Here is a 23,355-nt window from a genome sequence, read left to right as displayed (position 1 = left end):
AGTAGCCTGTGACATAAAATGACTTCATTTGTATAAACCAAAGAAAGATGAATATTTAAAGGTAACTTTTTAAATTAAGATATAATTGGCATATAACATTATGTTTCAGGTATACAACATGATTTGATATTTGTATGTACTGTGAAATGACCACAATAAGTATAGTTAACATCCATCACCACAGTTCCGCAAATTATTTTGTGATGAAAACTTTTCAGATCTACTCTCTTAGCAACTTTCAAATATATAATACAGTATTATTAACTATAGTCACCATGCTGTACCTCACATCCCCAGGACTTATTTATTTTATAACTAGAAGTTCGTACCTTTGGACTATCTTTACCCATGTCATCCACACCCGATCCCCACCTCTGGCAACTCTGTATCTATGAATTCAGTTTTTTTAAGATTCCACACGTAAGTGACATTATACAGTATTTGTCTCTCTCTGTCTTGTTTGTTTCACTTAGCATAATGCCCTCAAGGACCATCCATGTTGTCACAACTGGCAAGATTTCATTCTTTTTTATGGCTGAATAATATTCCATTGCATGGAAAATGATACATACATAGATAGATAGATAGATAGATAGATAGATAGATAGATAGATAGATAGATAGATAGATAGATGATAGATAGATAGATTAGATAGATGATAGAACAAACATGTAATATATATATGTTTTATATATATATACATATAGATATAGATAGATAGATAGATAGATAGATAGATAGATAGATAGATAGATATGGTACATCTTTATCCATTAATCCATTGATGGACACTTAGATTGTTTCCATATTTTGGCTATTTTAAATAATACTACTATGAACAAGGAGTGATTATATCTCTTCAAAATAGTGACTTCATTTCCTTCATATACATAACCAGAAGTGGAATTGCTAGATTATAACGGGAATTCTATTTTTAAGTAATTTCTTTTTGAAGAATCTCCATATTGTTTTCCATAGTGGCTGCTCCAATTTACACTCCCACCAACAGTGCACACGGGTTCCCTTTCCTCCACATCCTTTCCAACACTTATTTCTTGTCTTTTTTATAATAGCCATTCTAAAGGTATGAGGTGATATCTCATTGTGGTTTTAATTTGTATTTCCCTGATGGTTAGTGATGTTAAGAAATCTTGACGTGAATCATTTGGAAAAGTCAACAAGCCTTCTGTGTAACATAATCATAATCATCTTCTAACTCTGTTTTATAAATTAAAAACTTACATATCTAATAAAGCATAATACCACTTACCTGTAAATACACTTTTGGCATCAGATCCATTAAATTTAATAATATTAATGGTTCAGAAAGCCACTGAAAGTTTAGCATGATAAAATTCATGCCATATGAAAGGTGGAAACAAGAATCTGTTAATCTATAAAATTGAAATACTAATGTTATAATTAACATCTATAATTGACGGTGTCCTCAGGTTAAGAAACTTTTAAACTATTTTGAGAGTAACATATAAACCTATATAACCTTCTAAAATATATCTTACACATAAACTCCATTTATACCAATGGATTTTCACCAATGCTGTCTTTATAACAGCAAAAGATTGGAAACCGTGTGAATATATCATCCTTTGCTCAGGATCTTCAATGGTTTCTAATTTCTCAAAGAGTAAGCATCAAAGTCCTTAAAAAAGTCTGCATGGCTGTATGATCTAAATGCCTACTACCTCTCTGACCCTTTCTCCTGACTCTCTCTCACTCTGTTCCAGCCAAATTGGCTTCCTTGTTCTTCCAACACAGGAAGCTCACTCCTGCCTCAGGGCCTTTTATCGGCTTTTCCCACTGCCTGAAATATTCTCACCCCAGACTCACAGCATTTGTTCCCTTTGTTCTTTCAGATCTCCGCATAAATGCCACTTTAGCAGTGAAGCCTTCCTTAACCACCCTATATATAAAAACACCTCCCAACACCCTTTTTCTCCCATGTAGTATTTTATTTTTCTCCAAAGAATTTTCTACCAACTGACATGTTCTGTTTATTTTGTTCACTACTGTATTCCCAGAATCGAAAATGGTACCTGACATTGTATACTAGATGAATATCTGTTTATTGAATGAATAATAAAAAAAGAAGGAACTGTATATGCATTATTATAAAATGATACCTAAAATATATTAAGTAAAAAAGTAAGGCACAGAATAGTATTGTTGTATGTTCTACTGTTTGTGTAAAAAGAGCAGGAGGCATATAAAATACATGTATGTATTTATTTGCACTCAATGCTTCTGGAAGGTTACCTATGAGCTAGAAAACTGAGAAACTAAGGAAGGGACACTTACAGCCCTGTACATGTACATGTACTACCTGTTCAGGGAAATTAATTAAGGTCTTGCCTCTATAAATAAGAAATACATAAGATAATTTCACAGAAAAATCTACAACTCATACTTAGGAACTCAATGAGAATCCACTAATTAATTTACATGTTTACAAAGGTACATTAGAAAAAAGTGAAATAGAATATTATGTTTTAATGGTATTTCATAATATACAATATATGTTTATACACATTGCATTTCATGTCATAGAAATTCTCTCTGGCAAGGTGGGTATATATTCACTTCCTCCTTTTACAGAAAAGAAAACTCAGAAAGGTTAAGGAATCTGACTATAGCTACATAGCAGAGGCAAAGTTCAATTCTGGTTCCCTGATTCTTAGTCTGGTGCTTTTCTCAATGTATTTATTGCATAAGCCTTAGAATTAACATTTACGTTACATATTTAAAGACAGAAACATACTTGATGATGAAAACAAACTTCAATAATGCTGCCAATATGATGTCTTAATTGGTATCAGTCCATTTTAGTGTTTAACTATAAAATTGAAAATATGTTAGATACTGTAAAGTGGATTACTATTGAGTCAGAATGAGTGACAATATTAGGTCAACAAACCAGATATTTTGCTGGTTGAAAATGTAAAAAAACAGGGTTTTATTGATAGGACATTCAACTAAGTGGAACTAAATAAAATATTCAGAGAAGACAAATATGTTGTGTATTTTAATCTAGCAAAGGGCATAAAAATGTGAAATTTCAAAAATATCAAAGTAAAGACAACTATCTTATAGAATAGCTGAACATATTTGAAAAGTAGGAATTCATATGGTGCCATCAATTCTATACAAAGTTGACATTTAAGGGAGATTCCTTTGGCAAAATTATGATACTATATTTAGTTCAAAGCACATGCTATTATAAAATAAAATAACTATATTACTCTGGGGTGAAAAGAAAGTCCAATTCCTCAATTCAACAGATACTGACTGAAAAGAAAACTTGTTATATTCTTACAACTAGGTAGGTAAAAACAAACATGAAGGAAAGCGATGTTTTATAAATAAATAGGAAAGTCAGCCAATGTTTGTTCAGGGATTAGAAAATTTCCATCATTATCCAAGGGCAGATAACAAAGATTTCACCCTTCTAATTTGTTCCAGAAGGCAGATTCTTCTGCCTTCTGGAGCTAGAACTGAAGAATGAAATAATCCTTGGGTTTCTAGAGCATTTAAACGACTCAAAATGCCTTCAGAATTACCAGCACACTTAACCTGTTAATAACCCAATTAGAAGAAAGAATTTATCTTCTAATTCAGCATTTCCCAAAGTATGTTCCATTGTATAGTGGTCCCTTCAGGACGCTCTTTGGAAAGGAGTTAGGACAGTACTTCCAGAGACACTACATTCCATGCTAATTTCCCCTCCTGGGCAATTGATATTAAAAGTTTAGAAAATTTCTGCAATCAATACAACTATTTTGTTTTATCCCAACAGGTCCCAAATTCTGGAACTCACTTCTCTTTGGAACACTTCAAGACACGAAAGTCTCTTGATTTTCTACTACCTCACTGGTCACTCCTCCATCTGTACTGATTCCTTCTCTTCTAGACCTGTACCTTGATGTGACCCAGTGTTCCTTGTTTCTCTTTTCTTCTGTATCTGTCCTCTCTTATTTGGTGACCCCCTACAGTCAAATGATTGAAAATACCATCTGATGCCTCCAACGTGCAAATTTCTATCTCCAGTCCAAATCGTGACCCTGAACTCCAGGCCCAAATAACAAATTTCTACACTGACTTTCTGTTTTTGGAAAGACAAACTGAAGTCTCATTCTTCCTCATCAAAGCTGCTCTATATGTAGTCCTTCCATGTAGTCAAAACAAATGCCATTCCTCTAGTGCTCCTGCTAGAAACCTTAAAGGTATCCTTGACTCTTCTCTCTCATACCCCACATTTAATCCACAGGAAATCTCATGGGCTCAACCTTCAAAATATATATCCAGATGCTAAAAAGTTCCTGCCACTTCCTGTACTATCATCCTGGCTCAAACTGTCATCTTCTATCACCGGCTTAATGAAATAATCTCATTTTTCTGTCTTCGCTCCCCTTCTCAACACAGTTGCCACAGTGACCCACTTAAATGTCAGAGAATGTCATTCCTCTGTTACAACGCCCCAACCCAATGCCTCCCCATTTCATTCAGAGAAAAGCCACAATCCTTAATTATGGTCCGCAAGACTCTGAGATCTGTTCTCCATTACTTCTCTCATCTCATTCCTGTACTCTCACCAATCCCTTCCCCTCCTGACTGTACCTTTAACTATTAGATGCTCCCATCTTACAGTCTTTGCAACGGAGGTACCCCGTGACTAGAATGCTCTTCTCCAGCAATTAAGTGGCTAACCAAGTCCCAGTTTGAAGTCTTCGTCCAAATGTCACATTTCAACGATGCTTATTCTGACTTACATTTAAAATTGTGTCCCAACCTCTGACCTGTTAGATCCCCAATGCTCTACCCTGCTCTATTACTACTTCTTGGCCCTTATCATCTTCAAATATACTATATACTTAATTTTACTAACTGCCACTCACCACAGAATATAACCTCTAAGAGAGACTTTTTATTAGTTTTATCCACTGATGTATCCCAAGCATCTAGAAATGTGCTTGACACATAACAAGTGCTCAATAAAATATTGTTTGCATAAATAAATGAAACATTTATCCATAAACAATAGAGAATTATTGTGCGATATTTAATATTTGTCATTTTCTCCTTGGTGTTTTGGCCGAAATTAGACTAGGTGAAAAAAGACAACATTAGAAGGATGACTTTTCCCGACAGAATTAATTTTATTTTCTGCCACCGCAATTTTTTTTTAGATTTCTGTAAATTAATAGATAAGCTTTAATTCTCATTGAATTATATAGCCAAAATAAACATCAATACATCTAAGAAGCTGACTATATAATCCTAACTCTGATTACACACCTGAATCACCTTGGAATTTTTGTAAGAATACATAATCCATAGCCCATTTCAGTGGCACTCTTCCAAGAAGCATTCACCACTAAAGAATCAATGTTTTGATTAACACTACTGCTAATTAGGATCATATAAAATAGTTAATTGTCTCTTACTCTTACATAATATTTAAGCCAAATGTTCACCATTTTCCATAATTTCATAGTTTAATTCCTGTTCTTTCAATTCTTCCAATATTCAACTAAATTTCCCTCATTGAAATTTACACCACTTATAAGAATGGAATGTATAAAGAAGAAACACCAATAGAAATGCTTGTTAATTTCAGGCTTTTCTTAAAATATTATTCATAAAATAATGCTTAGTTGTGCAAAACATTAACTGATATAAGTGGGAATATAATTAAGTTTTCAGAACTATGTATTATAAATAGTTCTACTTGCTTTATAATATATTGTCAAATCTAATTAATTGGCATCAATTTGGGAAATGCCTGCTTGATTTTTAAAATGTAAATTTATTATTTTAAACTACATATATTATAGTATTCCTTTATAAATTCTTTAAATACTTATTAAAGGCATTGCTTCAATGAATAGATAAGATATAATTACAATTAGCATTTCAACAATTCAAAACACATTGGATAAAATGAAATATGTGACATCACTTTGTAAAAATTTACATGGTGTTATCATCATTTAATAAATGTGTACAAGAGAAAGTTTGAAAATACCAGGAAGCAGTTTGTTTTCTTAAACTGTATTTTATATTCTCTCTGAAATATTATTTATTAATTTGTTTTAAAAGCTTCTCTTGAATGATTATGAAAGATAAAAAAGTCCAAATGGTCATAAATTATTAATGAAATAAGAATTAATGAACTGGTATATTTTAAATTTCAAAGTCTAATTTTTAGTCGTAGTTATAAAATGGAGATATATCTAGTGACTTGAATAACTATCTTTTACCAACTATCTTATACCATAAGTATCTTAATTCTCATACTTATGGTATAAGAATAACTATCTTATACCATAATAATACCAACGGAAGTCATCTGCACACAGAATTATGTAAAATAAGTTAGATTGCCAGTTTTAATCCGCCACTAAACCAAGCTATGAAGTAACCCATTCCACAGCCACATGGAGACAAGGAAATACTATAAACCACATTCAGAGAACAAAAGACTGGCTAGCCAAAGTTTTCCAAAACCAAGTAAAATTTAAAAATTCAGAAGTTCCTCTGAAAGAATGCATATGCCAGGTAATTATGAAGAATCATAAAGCAAGAAAGGGAATCTGGTAGGGTCGTTGGTAGCAGATAGTAAGATCCTTTTTATCTGATAGTACAGTAAATGGAGAGAAAAGATATATAATTCATAATTCATAACATAGTAAGTAGATTAGTATGGCTCAATTAATAACAAAAATAGCAATAACCACAACATTTTAAATAGTTCAGATTAATTTCCACATTTATCACATTTTCCAATTCAGCCCTTTTTTCCTATGGAGACATATGAATTCGTTTAACAATCCAACTGTACTATTTAGAACCATGTAAACTTAAAAATTACTAAAATATCAACTATAGCTTCATTACCTATAATAGTTCTTCTTATGGACTCCATCCAGCTACCCACAGAAAAAGAACAAGTATACAGCCCAGGCTTTTTCAATCTTGACACTACTGACATTTTGGGTTAGATCATTTTTTGTCGTGACTGTGAGGGGAGGGGCTGCCCTGTGCATTGCGGGTGTTCAGCAGCACCACCAGCCTCTACCCACTGGATAACAATAGCACTGACTAGCTGCAATAGCCAAAAATCTCTGGAGACATGGGGAAATGTCTCCTAGGGTGGCAAAACTGCCCCTTGGTGAGAACCTCCAACATAAGATGAAAGAAAGAAAGGAATGAAAGAATGAAGGGAGGGAAAGATGGAGGGAGGGAAAGTATTTAAACTAGGCATTCTTAATCACTTAATAAAACTATATGAAATAAAGTTGAATTTGTAGTTGGTGGATTTAAATGTGTTTATTGTAGTTTAAGGATCTGTATAAGAAAAAAAACTTTTTAAAACAAAATCAGTGTTTTCCATTGTGAAAACAATAAACACATCTCAGATAAATAAGATGCTATTATTCTTAAGAAAAAAAAATTTGTAAACAGCTTTCTCCTTATTTCTTACTTCTATCTTAAGAATAACACCCTACCTTCCTGCTGTCTCCCAGGAATAAAAACAATTGCAGTCTTTGTTTTCAGTTTTGAAGGCAAGAGAAGAGCTTTTTCCTCTGACTCTACAGGTGGTTCCTGAAATTGCTCTCCAGGTGACCTGAAGGTGACTGACAAGTCTATTTTGCATTTACAAACAAGTTTAATAGGACCTGCATATTAACAAGAGTAATAATTTGTTATAGTAAACCAGATCGACTTTTGTATTCACTAATTACCTATATATATACTACTAAGTTTCTTATTTGATTACTCTTTGGCTTACCATAGATGTAACTGATCGTGCATCTTCTTCATAATTTATTACTGGAGGTGGCTCTTTTCCATCATTTTCTTGCACTTTTTGCTCTAGCAATTCTTTCTGTGCTGTAAACTTTGCCTCAGTGCACCTCAGCTGCTGCACTGACTGTTTCAGCTCTTCAAGTGTCTGTTTTTGGCTTATCAGAAGCACAATACTAAAAAAAAGAACACATTGAATATAAATTATTTTGACTTCTTTAACACAGACTTTAAAGAAACCTATATATATATGCTTCTGTTTTCCTTCATTTTCATCTTTATGAATCCTACAGAATCAGAGAATTAGGAAACTAAACAGATTTCCAGTCATCATAGAGTTATTAAATGTTCACATTTAGAAAAAAATGGAAGAAAATGTTTGGAAGCAAAAATTAAATTCAAGATGATTTCAAATATACTATGATCTAAAGCATTCATTTTATCTTACAACTAAACCATGTACCTCACAGAGTACAGACACTTAAATCCAGAAACATAAGGCCTATAAAGGATTAACATGACTGAAACAGAATCTTAATTTACTTCATCTCTCAAATGGAATATAGCTAGAGTCAGATCTGTGCCTAGAGTAAAATAAATCAAATCAAAGTGACAGCCTGGGACCAAGCTGTGTGTATATTATGAAGGGTGTGTGTTTAGTTGGGGAAAGCTGTTCTGATGAGGACTGAGGGGTGAAATGTGATTAAGGGAATGAGCGTAAGTCCCCAAAACTCTCCAAAACCGCCAATATGGAAACAAGAGACTTCACCATTCCTCCTTAGAGAACTACGTGGGCCATATGTTGTCTTATTGTGAATTTTTAATCACTTGGAGGCTGCCCCTAATGGGAGTTTCAAATTAATTCACCCATATTAAAAGCTACAAAAAAAAACAAAAATACAAAAAACAAGTAGTGATGGCAGGGAACACCACTGAGAACACTGTTGTACATAACGTATTGCTATCTTAGAGAACTGTGCCATGTACTACTGAAAATAAGTTATTAATATGTGAGAGACCACAGATTGTCAGGGAAACCTTCAAAGTTGGAGAATAAGGTCAGAATGTCACCTTCTTAAATAGGAACTTAAAAGAACAGCATAAACTGAATAACTAATCATAGGTAGAAAGAACCCACACTAAGGGAGATTTATTTATAAACATGATGCCGATTGATATTTTAATGGATGCTATTAAAGAAAGCTGTAATCTCAATTATTTTACAGTGAGTTTCAGGTGATTATCCTAACAAAGAGAGAACTGAGTGAAATTTTGGAAAAGTAGAACTAAAAGTAGGATTATTTGTAAGAAAGACCTCGTAATGTTCAAAAGACAAATCATTCTAACCAGTGGAGTTAATGGCAGAAGTAATAGAAAGAGATCCTCGTATACCATACTCTCAGAGCTCACAGACACTTCTCAAGTAAAATCATCATAGTATAGTGGAGAGAGTATAATTATACTGAATTAGGAAAGATTAAACTTTATGAATTTATCCCTTTGCTTTTTTTATCTTCAGTTTTATCATTGGGAAAATTGCTGGTAATAATACCAATTCAATGAAGGTTGCTCTGAGAATTCAATAAGTTAATATTTAAAAAATGATTACCACAGTGCGTACCATGAAGTAAGAAATCAGTAAATGGCAAGTATCATTTATATCACCCTTCAAAATCTGTAACCTGTGATCTAAATCCACACCGATTTTTCAGATAAATTAATGCTTATTTGCTTAGGTGGTAACTCCCTTTTCATAATAAATTGGTTATAGTTTTCTTTATTTCTCAGTGAAACTCCTCAGGGAAAGCTGATTTTTAAAACCATTGCCTTTGTGAACATAAATTCATAAGGACCAAGTCATGGAAAATATTATATCCATATGAACCTAAAATTTCCTGGGGGTTTCTTCTTTGCCCTTCCTGCTACCAAAAGAATAATAACAATGAAAATAGCATAAAGAACAATTTAAAATGTAAGATGGCAAAAAACACATTTTCATGTACATCTGCAAGATCAATCCAAAACACAGGTGAATGATTTCACAAATGTGGACAAAAAGGAAAGTATACTTGAAAATAATAACATTTACAACCATTACTATTACCAGTAGTCTTGCAAACAAATTTCATAAAGACTAATGGAAAAAAAATGTTTTAAAGGATGAAATGACAGACTAAAAAGCTTCTGCACAGCAAAGAAACCATACATAAAAAGGTAACCAAACAAATGGGAGAAGATATAAAACTGAAAGCAACAAATGAACAAATAAAACCAACAAACTCATAGACACAGACAACACTATGGTGATTACCAGAGGGTAAGGTAGGTGAACAGAGGACGAAGAAGGTAAAGGGGGTCAAATATATGATGATAGAAAAAAACTAGACTTGGGGTGGTGAGTACACAATGCAATACACAGTTGATGTATTATAGAATTGTACACTTGAAACTTATGTAATTTTTAACCAATGTTGCCCCAATAAATTTAATTTTTAAAAAAGAATGAAATGGTAAATAAGTTACAATAATTACAAAAAAAACGTAAATATTAACTGAACACCTGAACAAAATTTTTAAAAATCTATTTATGTGGAAAAACCATCTATTTTATTGTATCTTCAACTCTATGGGAGGCTGAATAATCACCCCCTAAAGATGACCACATCCTCATCTGCTGTACCAATGAATATATTACCCTACATGGCAAAGGGGGTTTTCAGAAACAATTAATTTCAGGATGTTTAGATGGAAAAGTATCCTGGGTTATCCAGGTGATCCCTATTAATATAATCCTAAGTATCTGATAAGAGGGACAATGTCAGAAAAGGCAATGTGATAACAAAATAATGAAAAAAAACAATGTGAGGTGGGGCCAAGAGCCAAGGAATGAGGACAGCCACTAGAAGCTGGAAAAGGCAAAGAAGCAGGTTCTCCCCACGAGTCTCCGGAAGAAATCAGCCCTACCAACACTTTGGTTTTAAGCCCATAAGGCTCATTTCCAACTTCTGTTCTCCAGAAATGTAAGAGAATAAATTTGTGTTGTTTTAAGTTACCAAATTTGTGGCAATTTGTTACAGCAGCAAGAGGAAACTAATACAAACCCCAATCGAGATCATACCCATTTTCAGTTCATTTTAAATGGTTGAACTAAAGGGTGGTTATGGTTAAGCCATAACAACTAAAACTATAAATTTAAGAGAAAACAACAAAAGAATCGAAAGCATTATTCAGTCAGGAAAAGAATGACTGTGAGTTAAATAAAGGATGTGAATATAAGTTAGTTTTAGCTTCATTAAATACTAAACAAATAAGGAAAAAAAATTAAATTACTATAGAAAGTTGACATTTAAAAGGAAGATTTTAATTCATATTACTTAGAGAAAGAGCTCTATTTTTAAACATAACTTCTCATGGTGTGTATAATCTCCATGCATTACAATTATTTCACCTTTATTTTACCCTGGATATAACTGGCATCTTCCAAAATGACTAAAACCAGGGAGAAAAGGTATATTTTCAAAAATGGTGCTGGAACAATTGGACATCCATATGCAAAAATGAATCTAGACATAGATCTTACACCATCCACAAAACTTAACTCAAAATGGATCAAAGACCTAAATGTAAAACATAAAACAATAAAACATCTAGAGGATAACATAGGAGAAAACCTAGATGACCTTGGGTACAGTGATGACTTTTTTAGATACAACACCAATGGCACAATCCATGAAAGAAATAATGGATAAGCTGGGCTTCATGAAAATGAACCACTTCTGCTCTTTGAAAGACAGTGTCGAGAGAATGAGAAGACAAGCCATAAAGTGGGTGAAAAGATTTGCAAAAGACACATCTGATAAATTACTGTTATCTAAAATATATAAAGATCTCTTAAATGTCAGCAACAAGAAAACAAACCACCTGATTAAAAATTGGGCCAAAGACTTTAGCAGACGCCTAAGGAAAAAAGATAAACAGATTGCAAATGAGCACATGAAAAGGTGCTCCACATCGCATGTCATCAGTTAAATGCAAATTAAAGCAACTATGAAGATACCACTATACACTTATGAAAATGGCTGAACCCCAGAACACTGACAACACCAAATGCTGGTGAGAATGTGGATCAACAGGAACTCTTACTCATTGTTGGTGGGAATGCAAAATGGTACAGCCGCTTTGGAAGACAGGTTAGCAGTTTCTTATAAAATTGAACACACTCTTACCATAGGATCCAGCAATCACACTCCTTGTTAAATTTTCAAAGAATTTGAAAATGTGTCCACACAAAAGGCCACACACAGATGTTTATATCCACTTTATTCATACTGGCCAAAATTTGGAAGGTACCAAGATGTCCTCTAGTTGAAGAGATAAATAAACTGTGGTACATCTACCAAACAATGGAATATTAGTCAGCACTCAAAAGAAATGATCTACCAAGCCATAAAAAGACATGGAGGAAACTTTGCATATTACTAAGCAAAAGAAGCCAATATAAAAAGACTACCTAATGTATGATTCTAACTATGGGACACAAAAGCCAAAACTATGGAGACAGTAAAAAGATCAGTGGTTGCCAGCAGTTAGGGATGGGGGTAGAGATGAATAGTGGAGCATAGAGGATTTTTAGCAAAAAATACTCTATATTATAACAGAATGACAGATACATGTCATTACTCATTTGTCCAAACCCACAAAATAGACACCACCAAGCGTGAAACCCAATGTAAACTATGAACATTAAATGACAATGTGTTATTGTAGGTTTATCAATTGTAAGAAATATAACACTCTGGTGGAGGAAGTGACAATGGGGGAGGCTATGCATATGTAGGGGTGGGGTATATGGGAAATCTCTGTACCTTCCCTCAATTTTGCGGTGAAACTTAAACAGCTCTAAAAAATAGAGTCTTAATTTAAAAACAAAAATGAGATGTCACCACTCACCTATTAGAATGACTCAAATTTTTTAAATGCTGGCAAGTATGAGAACCTGACCACTCACACACTGTAGCAGTGTATAGTGGCATAATCACTCTTCAAAAACTACTCATGCAGTTACCATAAAACTAGCAATTGTACTACTAGGTATTTATCCTGGAGAAATTAAAACTTTGGTTCATACAAAAACTTGTACATGAATCTTTGGAGCATCTTTATTTGTAACCACCCAAAAGTGGAAACACACCAGATGTCCTTCAAAGGGTTAACGATTAGACAAAGCATCGCATACCCATACTGTTATGGGTTAAATTGTGTCCTCCAAAAAACTATGTTTATATCCTAAACCCAAGAACCTTGGAATGTGACCTTATTTGGAAATAAGGTTGTTACAGATGTAATTAGTTGAGATAAGGTCATAGTGGAGTGGATGGGCCCTTACTCCATATGACGGGTGTCCTTGTAAGAAGAGAAAATTCTGGACACCAGGAAGAGACACAGGCAGAACACCATACAAAGATGGAGGCGGAGATTAGAGTGACGCTTCTGTGAACTAAGGAATGCCTAGGATTGCCCACCATCAGCAGAAACTGAGAGAGGCATGGAACAGTTTCTCACACAGAGACATCAGAAGAAACCAGCCTACTGACGACACCTTACTTCAGACTTTTTGCCTCCAGAACTATGAGAGAATAACTTTTTGTTTTGTAAGCCACCCAGTTTGTGGTACTTTATTATGGCAGCACTAGGAAATTAACACGCATACCATAGAACACAACTTAACGGTAAAAAGGAATAAAATTACCGGGATCAATCTCCAGAGAATTATGATGAATGTAAAAAGCCAATCTCAAAAGATTACATACAATGTGATTCCATTTATACAACCTTCTTGAAAAGACAAAACTATAGAAATGGAGAACAAATTAATGGTTGGCAGGGGTTAAGAAGGGGGTGGGAGATGGCAGTGTAGCTATAAAAGTTCATGAGGGATCTTTGCAGTGATGGATGTTCCACATCATGACTATATCAATGTCAACATCTGGAATTATATTAAATGATAGTTTGCAATATGCTACCATTGGGGATAAATGAATGCTGGGTACATGGGACCTCCCTGTGTTAACTCATACAACTACAGGGCAATCTACAATTATCTCAAAATAAAAAACTTAATTAAAAATATACATCACTGTTGCTGCAATCATACTTCCTCTGGTAAGGTGAGTTTTTAATCATCTCACATGCCTTGGGTTCCTAAATAATCTGTTTTAAGAATAGGCCATTTTTATCCTCCTCCAGACATTCTAAGTGACATTTTACAAGTCTCTTAAAATTTCTGGTCCTCAGATTACACATAGTTTGAAAGACAAGAAAGATGAATCAAATGATCTCTGAAGATTCTGCATGGCTGCAAGCATTATCATTTTATAATATATAAAGTATTTACAAGTACCAGGTGATAATGATACAAAATAATACAAAATTGAATAATCATTCAATTTTCAGAAGTCAAACCAAGCATTAAAACCAATAGTAATATTCAAGTTCTTTATGCCATTGAGTCATAAATGACATATGCTTGGTATATTTTCCCATAAACTATTTTCTAATGCAGTAGTCAAGTATCATAAATCAGGTGAAGATTGATATTATTTCCACTTGAATAAATATCCTTTAGAAGTAATAAGTAAAGGTATGTATACTAGAGTAATGCTTTGTGTTGCATTAAAATTATACCATTTCTAGAGGTTGGCTTTATTCCTTTCATTCTTTTGTTTTTTTAGAGAAAATTCTGCAATAGCTACATTTCACCTGAGACCTGCATTATTTATATAAGCTAAAACTCTGCTCTTGTGCAAATTTCATGTTACATAAAAACAATTGTTTAAGTTCATTTTTCACTTCATATTATTCAATTTTAGGAATCAAAGCTATCAAATGATTTCACATATAATTTATTTTGACACTGTTATTATCAGCTGTTTTAGAGACATTTACGTTAAATCCAAATTTAAAAGTTAGTCCCTAATTATATTTTGATATAACCAATAATGCTATTTCTGTTAAACAAAAATTCAGTATAATTCCATTAATTTAGAAATAATTTAAGAATGTAAATATCTAATGTATAAGATAGTTTTAATATTTGTGAGGAAATATTATTTTGTTTTAATTACTTTCAAGTAATACAGTATATGAAGCTAACTTATTACAGAGTAAAAATAATTCTAAATCTACAAGGGTGCCAAAAAATGTATACACATTTTAAAAAAGGAAAAAACTGTTAAAATTACGCTGATGGTAACCACTTTGATCACCTCTTGTAATTGCAGAAGTCAAACATGACTTGTATTCATCTTTTGTTATCAGTATATATTGAGTATTACAATTTTGATACGGTTTTTCCTTTCTTAAAATGTGTATATATATTTTTTGGCACCCTCTGTATTTTTGAAACTAAATAAAAATGGTTTTTAATTATTTAAGTGCATGTAAATATACATATGTAGATATACACACTTACACACACAAAAAAGGAATGTTTAAGAAATATTAAAAAATTTAAATTTACCCAAAATCCCTTTTAGGCTATTTGTTTAGAAAAATATTTTAACATAATTCAAAGACAAACTTCAACCCTATCAATGTCTAAATTAATGAGTTTCACAAGGCTAATTCAGTTATGTAAGTATACTTAACATTTTCAAGATTATGCCCTGAAGCTAACAATAAAAACTCTATGGTAACAAAGGGCTAATAGAAGTTGGCTTAAACAGGAACCATCCCCTAAATTGTTTGATATACTAACCCCTTCTAACTTATTCTCCTAAGACCACTACTAAAATCATAAGATCAAGCAAATGCTATGATCAAATAAAACAGAAGATTTGGAATCAGGAACTCACATATTTTCTGGCACTAATTATGTATGTGACTGGAAGTTATCTAAATCTCTAAGTGCTAAAGGTAAAATACATGCAACTATACAGAAGGCAGAGTCAAGATAACATTTATTGAGTTACATATATAAAACATCTCGCATAACATGTGGAAGACAGTAAAAACTCAAGATATGCTTTTCCCCATACACCCACTACCTGTTAAGCGCCCTCTCCTCTATTCCCATTCTCATTTCCTGATAAATAAAACTAGGTGGAGGAAAATGGATCACATTGATTATGCAGATGAAAAGAGAGTCAAAGATTTAAGTCAAGGAAACATACTAAAAAAGAAAATTCAAAGAATCCCACAACTTCTAGACTAAGATAACATTTGAAGACTTCCTGGAACCTCCAACAACATATAGTCAGACATGCTGGTGAGAAGGTCAGTTATCCTATTGTTTTTCTTTAAATCTACTAAATTTTAAAACAGGAGTCATTTACAATGTGTGCATTTACAAAATTGTGAAGAGTAGAAAGAACTAGTTGGTTGTCTGTAAACATGTGAAGAGATTCATTCGTAAACAGAGAAAAGCAAAAGATGATTCTATTTTGGAATGTTATGTATGCAATGGTTGATAAATTTTATTTTTATAATCCAAAGAGAACCTTCAGTTAAAACAATACTAAAATTTTTCAGATTAAAGGAATGCCCAGAGTAATTCAAATCTCTGTTCTTACCTTTGAAAGGCTCTTTGATTCCAATATATTTAATACTGAAGCACGGGGTGGTTGGCACCCCCATAGTAGAAGCCTCTCCAAGGCCGCACCTTTCCTTGACCTACCTATCTCTTAACAATAGATCATCCCCCTGCAGCTTGAGCTCAGAATTTCTGTTTCCAGCCATTTCCCTGTTTCAGAAAATTACCCTGAAACTTGTGATTAATACCCTTAGGCTCATTGATCACAGTACCAGACTCCTTCCATCATTGTTCCTGGGTTGCTGACTCCACCAGAGAATCTCATCGCCAAACGGAAGGCTCCATGCAGATCCCCAGAAACCCTCATGTAGCCTCTGGAGGAACACCCAGATTTTCCTTTAAATACCCCAAGCCAGTCTAAGAATGCTAAGGCAGTTTTTGGAGGTGTTAACCCGCTGCCTTCTCAGACCACTGGAGCTCTGATTATAAATGCTTGTTCTATGACCCAACTCCTGTGTCCGTCTATTGGCTGAGCGGTGCAGGCTGCACAAGCCCCAGACTCAGTTGGCCTCTGGTTTCAATACCAAATTGTAATAAGAGCCACAGTTTAAGTGAGAGAGGTAGGCTCCTAATATTCTGAGTTATATAGCAGTACAGATGTTGTTACCGTTCACTGAAATAAGGAATACTGAGAGTAAACTGGGTTGGGTTGGGTTGGGTTGGATTGAGGAGATTTTTCATTCAGCCTTAGACACAGGAAATTCAGGGTACTTCTAAGACATCCAAAAAGGCACGTCAAGTAGGCAATTGATGACATGGCCAGAATTCAGAGGAGAACTCTGAGCAAGTATAATAAATGCATGTCACCTAGGGATAGAGTTCAGGGAGGGATACTGTCCTAGTGCAGAATTAACCCCTGGTCACATTCACAGAATGTGAAAGCATTCACAGAACTCTACATGAGTAAGAAAAGGTTTACTGAAAGTCAAAAACAGAGAGAGAGTTCCGTTTGGAACCGGCAGAAGGAGTTTTGCCAGGGCAGTCTGAGAGAGAGCTGCCAAGACAGAGAGGTAAGACAGATACCGGCAGAAGTTTGCCCGGGCAGAGTCTGATGGAGACAGTGGTGCCAATGAGAAGGAGTGCTGGGGTTTTATATTTTTCATGCAGGATGGAGGGTGCTTGTCAGCTTGCAGGGCGGCTGCTGTTACAATTGTCTTCTCCTGGGAACTGCCCTGTTCCCATCTATGATGGGTGTCAGCTTGCAGGGGGTTGCTGTTGCGATCCGGGAACTGTTCTGTTCCCACCTATGATGGATGTCAGGTGCTTGTCAGCCCGCAGGTGCAGTGCCAGCCAGGGGAGTCAGAGCCGAGCGGTTAATGTTTAGCTCGTTCCTGTTAGCCCACAAGCTCATGCCTGGTAACTCTGCCTGCCCCATCCTGCCAGCTCACAAGCCCGCTCCTGTTAACTGTTACTTGTCTCATCAGGTATGACATAGCCTAGGGCTATGCCTGGGGTAACTACAAAAGAGATTGGCTGAGTGGAGGAAAAGAACTTTATACAGAATGAGTGGCCAGAAAGAGAGGTGAAAGATTGGGCATCTTGGATCCCAAAGACCAAGGGAAAAGAAGGAACATGAGGTCAACAAAGTCAGGTCTGTGAGGAGGTAAAGTAAGACAGTTGCTAAATTCAGTGATGTAGGGATTATTGGTGATCTTGTAACAGCGACCCTATAGCTTCTATTTTGAGATTTAAACCTCTGGTGTAATTCGATTTGACTATGATTTGGCTTGGGACTTTTTGAAAGTTTTTCTTCTCTTTGCTTCCCTCCCCTCCCACCAAACTTGAATGATTCTGTTTACTATACATTTACTATGCATACCAGTTTTAACGGTTCTGTGTAACTTCTGGCCTTGTGCCCTGGCCTGGTGATTTGGGAGAGGTTTGTTTCATCTGTCCCTGAGGCAGGCCAGCCTCTGGGAAGCCCCTTTTTCCTGGGGCTGCCTGACCAACTTCTCCTTTCCTTTGTTCTGCCTCTCCTTGCAGGCCTATAAAACCTTTTGGCATCATTAAGAGCAGGAAGGCAGTCTTTGTGACAAGGAGTCCACTGTGTTCCCTTACTGCTGGTGGTATTTTGGAATAAACTTGCTTTTCTTTCCACCAACCTCACCTCTTGAGTTTTGGCTTTTGTGTGGCAAGCAGCCGGACCTTTTACAGTAACAATCTTACAGATACCTATTTCAATAGTGATGGGCCAGTAGCCAGATATATGTGGGTTGAGAACTATGTGGCAATTGAGAAAATGAGTGTGCATAATTATTGTTCAAACAAATTTGACTAAGAAAACAGAGGGCAAAGGCAGTAGTTAGGAGAAAACATGAAGTTTCAAGAAGGGCTACCTGCGGTGGGCAAAGAAGTGAAGATTATTTTTATGAGTCAAAATAAGCTTATTTATTTATTTATTTATTTGTTTATTATTTATTTCACAGTGGCCCATGCTGGGATCAAACCGGCAACCTTGGTGTTATTAGCACCATGCTCTAACTGACTGAGCTAACCGGCCGCCCCAGAATAAGTATATTTAAAAAGTGAGTACAAGACTCAGCTGAGAAGAAATGGTGAACACAGTACACAAAATAAGGCAAATATCCTGGGAAAGTAAAAGATGATGAGATACAGAAGACAGTCAGAAGAAACAGACGTAGATGACACAAGGAACAGTTCGTCCATGGAAGTAAGGAAAGAGAATGGGCACAAATGTGGTGGAGGTGGATATCTAGTCCCAGAAAACGAGGAAGTTGCCACCTGATGATTCTAATTCTTTCTGTAATATAGGAAAGGTCCCTATGCTGGGAGAGATAAGAGCTTTACTAGAAGTGGAGAATATTTGAAAAGTTGTGAAAGTAAAAGCACATATAGACCAGAGAACTCCTACACATCACCCTGTCCTTGAGAGTCTTGATAAATCAAGCCAGTTGTGAGAGTAGGATAGAAACAAATGTACATGGTCTCATCACATTAGAGAAACCACACCAGTAACCCCTGTTGGAGATGCAAACAATGACCGAAGTCAAATTAGGAATTACAAATTTTATCAAAATTTAAACCTTGAAACAGTAGAAAGCATAATTAATGCAATTAGTAAAAACACGAGTATACGAGGGCAAGTAGTACCAGAGGATTCAGAAAGATATTTACGGATCCAGAAATCAACAACAACAAAAACAACAGTAAGATAAAAATAGCACAGAAAATCTCAGGAGGATTTTTATAGGCAAAACAGATTTCTATTTCCTAATAGGTTTGTGTACTTCCTTCTAGTACAGTAGAAGCCAATTTCTACATAACACTGGCCTGCCACTTTCTTAACAAGGAATTCACAGTAAATCTGGTGGGCCCTGATAAGGAGAAGACAGCTTTTAACAGGATTTTCCGGAAAATAAAAGTTTCAAACGTAAAACATTGAAACATATAATCAGTACGCTATACTGACAAAAACACAGAATCATTTTTCTGGAGTCCTAGAAAGTATCTCAATGATACAAAGCTTTATACTTAAAACGACATTGCAGCTTCTAGAAATTTTACATCCATAATACATATAGAGGTATTTCTGTAAAATTCCTTCAAATTATTTTTGTTTTACTCACTCAGACTTCTTTTCATAGGTTTTAGAAGATTCTTCAATTCTCTTCTCTAGCTCCAGGACAGCCTCCTCCTTTTTTAAAAGCATCTGCTGTGTTTGTGTAAGTTCGTCTGCTAAAGTTTTCAACCTAGAATGAACATTTCATCATTAGCAATAAATGTATATTAATTACATTCACTTTATACACATACAAAAACAACATTCAGAGTTGTAATGTCCAAAACAGTAGCCAAATATAATTTAGACTAAATAAAAATACAATTTCAGTTCCTGGGTTGCATTAATCGCATTTCCATGGCTGAACAGTCACAATAAGTACTCTTGGGCAGTGCTGTTCTAGAGAGTCTTAGTCATTAAATAGAAAAAGAGAAACAAACAAAAATAGAGAAAAAGGATTAAAGTAAATAATTTGTGTCTGTCCCAGGAAGAGTGTAAAGTGAAAAGACTACGGTTTTTATTTTCAAACATATATTTATATTCTGGCTCTGTCACTTTGTATCTAAGATCCTGGGCAAGTTAGTTACTTAGCTCATTGAATCTATTTTCTCATTTGCAATTTAGGTACAGTAATACCTGCTTCAAAGCATTGTTTTGAGGTTCAACTGAACTAATGAAGATACAATGACTGGAATTAGTAGGCACTGAGTAAATGGTATTTAGTATTTTTTGCATCTGGTATATTATTTAATCCTCATAATAATCTATTAGATAGACAGTATTATCGTAATTTGAAAGAAAACAAAGTGAGGCTCAATTGTTTAACAATTGAAATTGATAGTAAGCTATTGTCACATATTGTATGTAATGTTTTAGAGGTATTTTTCTATACAACTTGAAGAGAATTAAATACACCAAGGTAATATGCCCTCATAGACCAGATAATTTATGATTGCATAAAATACATTTGGTCCTAAATAGAAATGTTTCTACACAAAAAAACACACAACTATCATATCACATAAAAATTTTTTTTCTTCAGCCTTTTAAAGCAAGACATGAAACCCCAAATATACAAAAATACATTAAATACAACTCTATGCAAATTTAAAATTATTTAAACTTAAAGATATGGTGAAGTCAAAAGCAAAAGTCAAATTATGAATATTAACAGTACAAATTACAAGCAAAGCCCTCTTAACACAGCAAAATTCCTAGAAACAAGACAACCTAAAATGAAAATGGATAAAGAACACAATTGGAAGTTCATCAAGAAAAAATCCAAATAATCAATAAGCACATAGAAATATTTACAACCTGACCCACAATTATCAGCAGATTAAATAAACAATAACTTATTTTTCACCTACTAAAATAGACAAGTATGAAAAAGAGCTATACCTAGTATTCTCAATAGTTTTAAAAAAATAAAAAATAGAAACACATATACACTGCTGATGTAACAAAACTGTCCCATATTTTTCAGAGGTTATCTTGGAATTGTGTATCAAACCTCAAGTTAGAATACTCTGTGACCATCTAAAATTCTGTCTTACCAAAATACTTCACAATGTGCAGAAAATGTGTCCATATAAAGATATTTGTTGCAACACTTACTGAAACAAAAAACTAGAAAACATACAAATGTCCATCAACAGAGGAATGACTGAATAAATTTTAATCCCTTTAAGAGATAGAATAGCATATACCGTGTTTCCCCAAAAATAAGACCTAGCTGGACAATCAGCCCTAATGCGTCTTTTGGAGCAAAAATTAATATAAGACCCGGTCTTATTTTACTATAATACAAGACCGGGTCTTATATAATTTAATATAAGACCGGGTCTTATATAACTTAACATAATACCGGGTATTAATATAAGACCTGGTCTTACATTACTTTTTGTTCCAAAAAACGCATTAGAGCTGATTGTCCGGCTAGGTCTTATTTTCGGGGAAACACAGTAGTCACTAAAAAAGTTAGGTGTGCACTTAAAGGGTTCTTCTAAGACATATTTTTAAATAAAAAGACATGATGCAAAATACCTATTGCATGGTTCCATTTATATGAAAATAAACATATGTGTATATGTGCTACATGCTGAATAGTATCCCCTCAAAATGCATATGTTGACGCCCTAACCCCCATTTAGGGTCAGATGATGTACTGAGAGTGGAGCCCTTGTGATGGGATTTGTGCCCTTAAAAGAAGAGGTACCAGAGAGCTCGCTCATGCTTTTTCTCCTTCTCCAAGTACACACAAAGAAGAGGTCATGTGAGTATACAACGAAAAGGCAGCAGACTACAAGCCAGGAACAGTCTCACTCGGAACCAAACTTTCTTGAACCTTGATCTAGAATTTCTAACCTCCAAAACTGTGAGAAATAAACAGCTCTTGTTTAATCCATCAATTTATGGTATTTTGTTATGGCAGCCAAAGCACACTAATATTGTGTGTGTGTGTGTGTGTGTGTGTGTGTGTGTGTGTGTGTGTGTGAATGCACAAGAGAGGAACAGATTACTATAAACAAAACTTTCATCAACACTTTGAGGGAAATGGGACTGGAAAAGGAGGTAATTTAAGGCCAAAAAACCCTTTTATATTTTCCTCTATATTTATCTATATTAGTTGAATCTCTTATAATGAATGAATTTAATTTTTAATCAATAAATAACAGATAATAGAGATGGAAGAGGCAAAAAAGTATGAGACATAACCAGAAGAACTCAAAATATAGCAATGTAGATTATTTTATTTCTGTTTAGAGTTAAGCTAAATAATAAATCTCAATAGGTTTCTAAGGGCATTCCTACATTACAGCAAAACATAATCAAAGATGTTTATAATGATCTAGAATCATAAGGGAAGGTTACATTAATATCAGTATTTTTTGTTAAGAATATACATATGTAAGAGATTTATATCAAATCTAGTAAAATTATGTTTAATTTGATGACAGTATGAACTTCAGTTATCTGGAAAATTGATTTACATAGAATAATAGTTCATAACCTGACCAGATAAAGAATGCATTACTGTATTAAAATTAGAGGCCATTCTCAAGAAAGCTACATTTCAACCTCTGATTTCAAGTTACTTATTAAACAATTATTTTTAATTGTTTAATATGCTTTGCTGTTTAACAAAGTACATAGCATATGCTGTTTATAAAAGTCTGCCTTATACATGATCTCATTTACTTCTCATCAAAGTCTAGAACACAGGATCTTACCTCAGAACCTGCCCCAAACACCTTCTGATACCCCATTCTAGAGAAAAGCTAACAGTAAAAACCAGCTTCTCACCACTGCTTTGGCCATGTTACATCATAGCTGAATTTGATGGAAAGCTCTTCCCCTCTCTTCTGTTCTTATACTTCTCTCTCCTAAACCTTTTTCTTACTCTTTTTCTGATGAACTTTC

At 34.3% G+C, this 23,355-nt stretch overlaps 1 protein-coding gene across 6 annotated transcripts in view; it reads right to left on the bottom strand.

Annotated features, from left to right (window-relative positions):
- The window catches only part of FER (FER tyrosine kinase), a 379,119-nt gene that overhangs the window by 253,937 nt on the left and 101,827 nt on the right, over positions 1-23,355 (bottom strand). For 5 of the 6 annotated variants that reach the window (XM_033110848.1, XM_033110846.1, XM_033110849.1 and 2 more), the window contains 2 exons: positions 20,000-20,122; positions 7,809-7,998 (listed from right to left, as the gene is read on the bottom strand). In XM_033110848.1, coding sequence (XP_032966739.1) covers positions 7,809-7,998; positions 20,000-20,122 — 313 coding nt within the window. Of the gene's footprint in view, positions 1-7,581; positions 7,696-7,808; positions 7,999-19,999; positions 20,123-23,355 lie in introns of those variants that run through there. The other variant, XM_033110851.1, reaches the window with a different exon arrangement.

Source organism: Rhinolophus ferrumequinum, chromosome 7 (assembly GCF_004115265.2).
Source record: "Rhinolophus ferrumequinum isolate MPI-CBG mRhiFer1 chromosome 7, mRhiFer1_v1.p, whole genome shotgun sequence".
Taxonomy (NCBI): Eukaryota; Metazoa; Chordata; class Mammalia; order Chiroptera; family Rhinolophidae; genus Rhinolophus; species Rhinolophus ferrumequinum.
The sequence above is the reverse complement of the archived record's forward strand: the minus strand, read 5'-3'. Positions and strand labels throughout refer to the sequence as shown.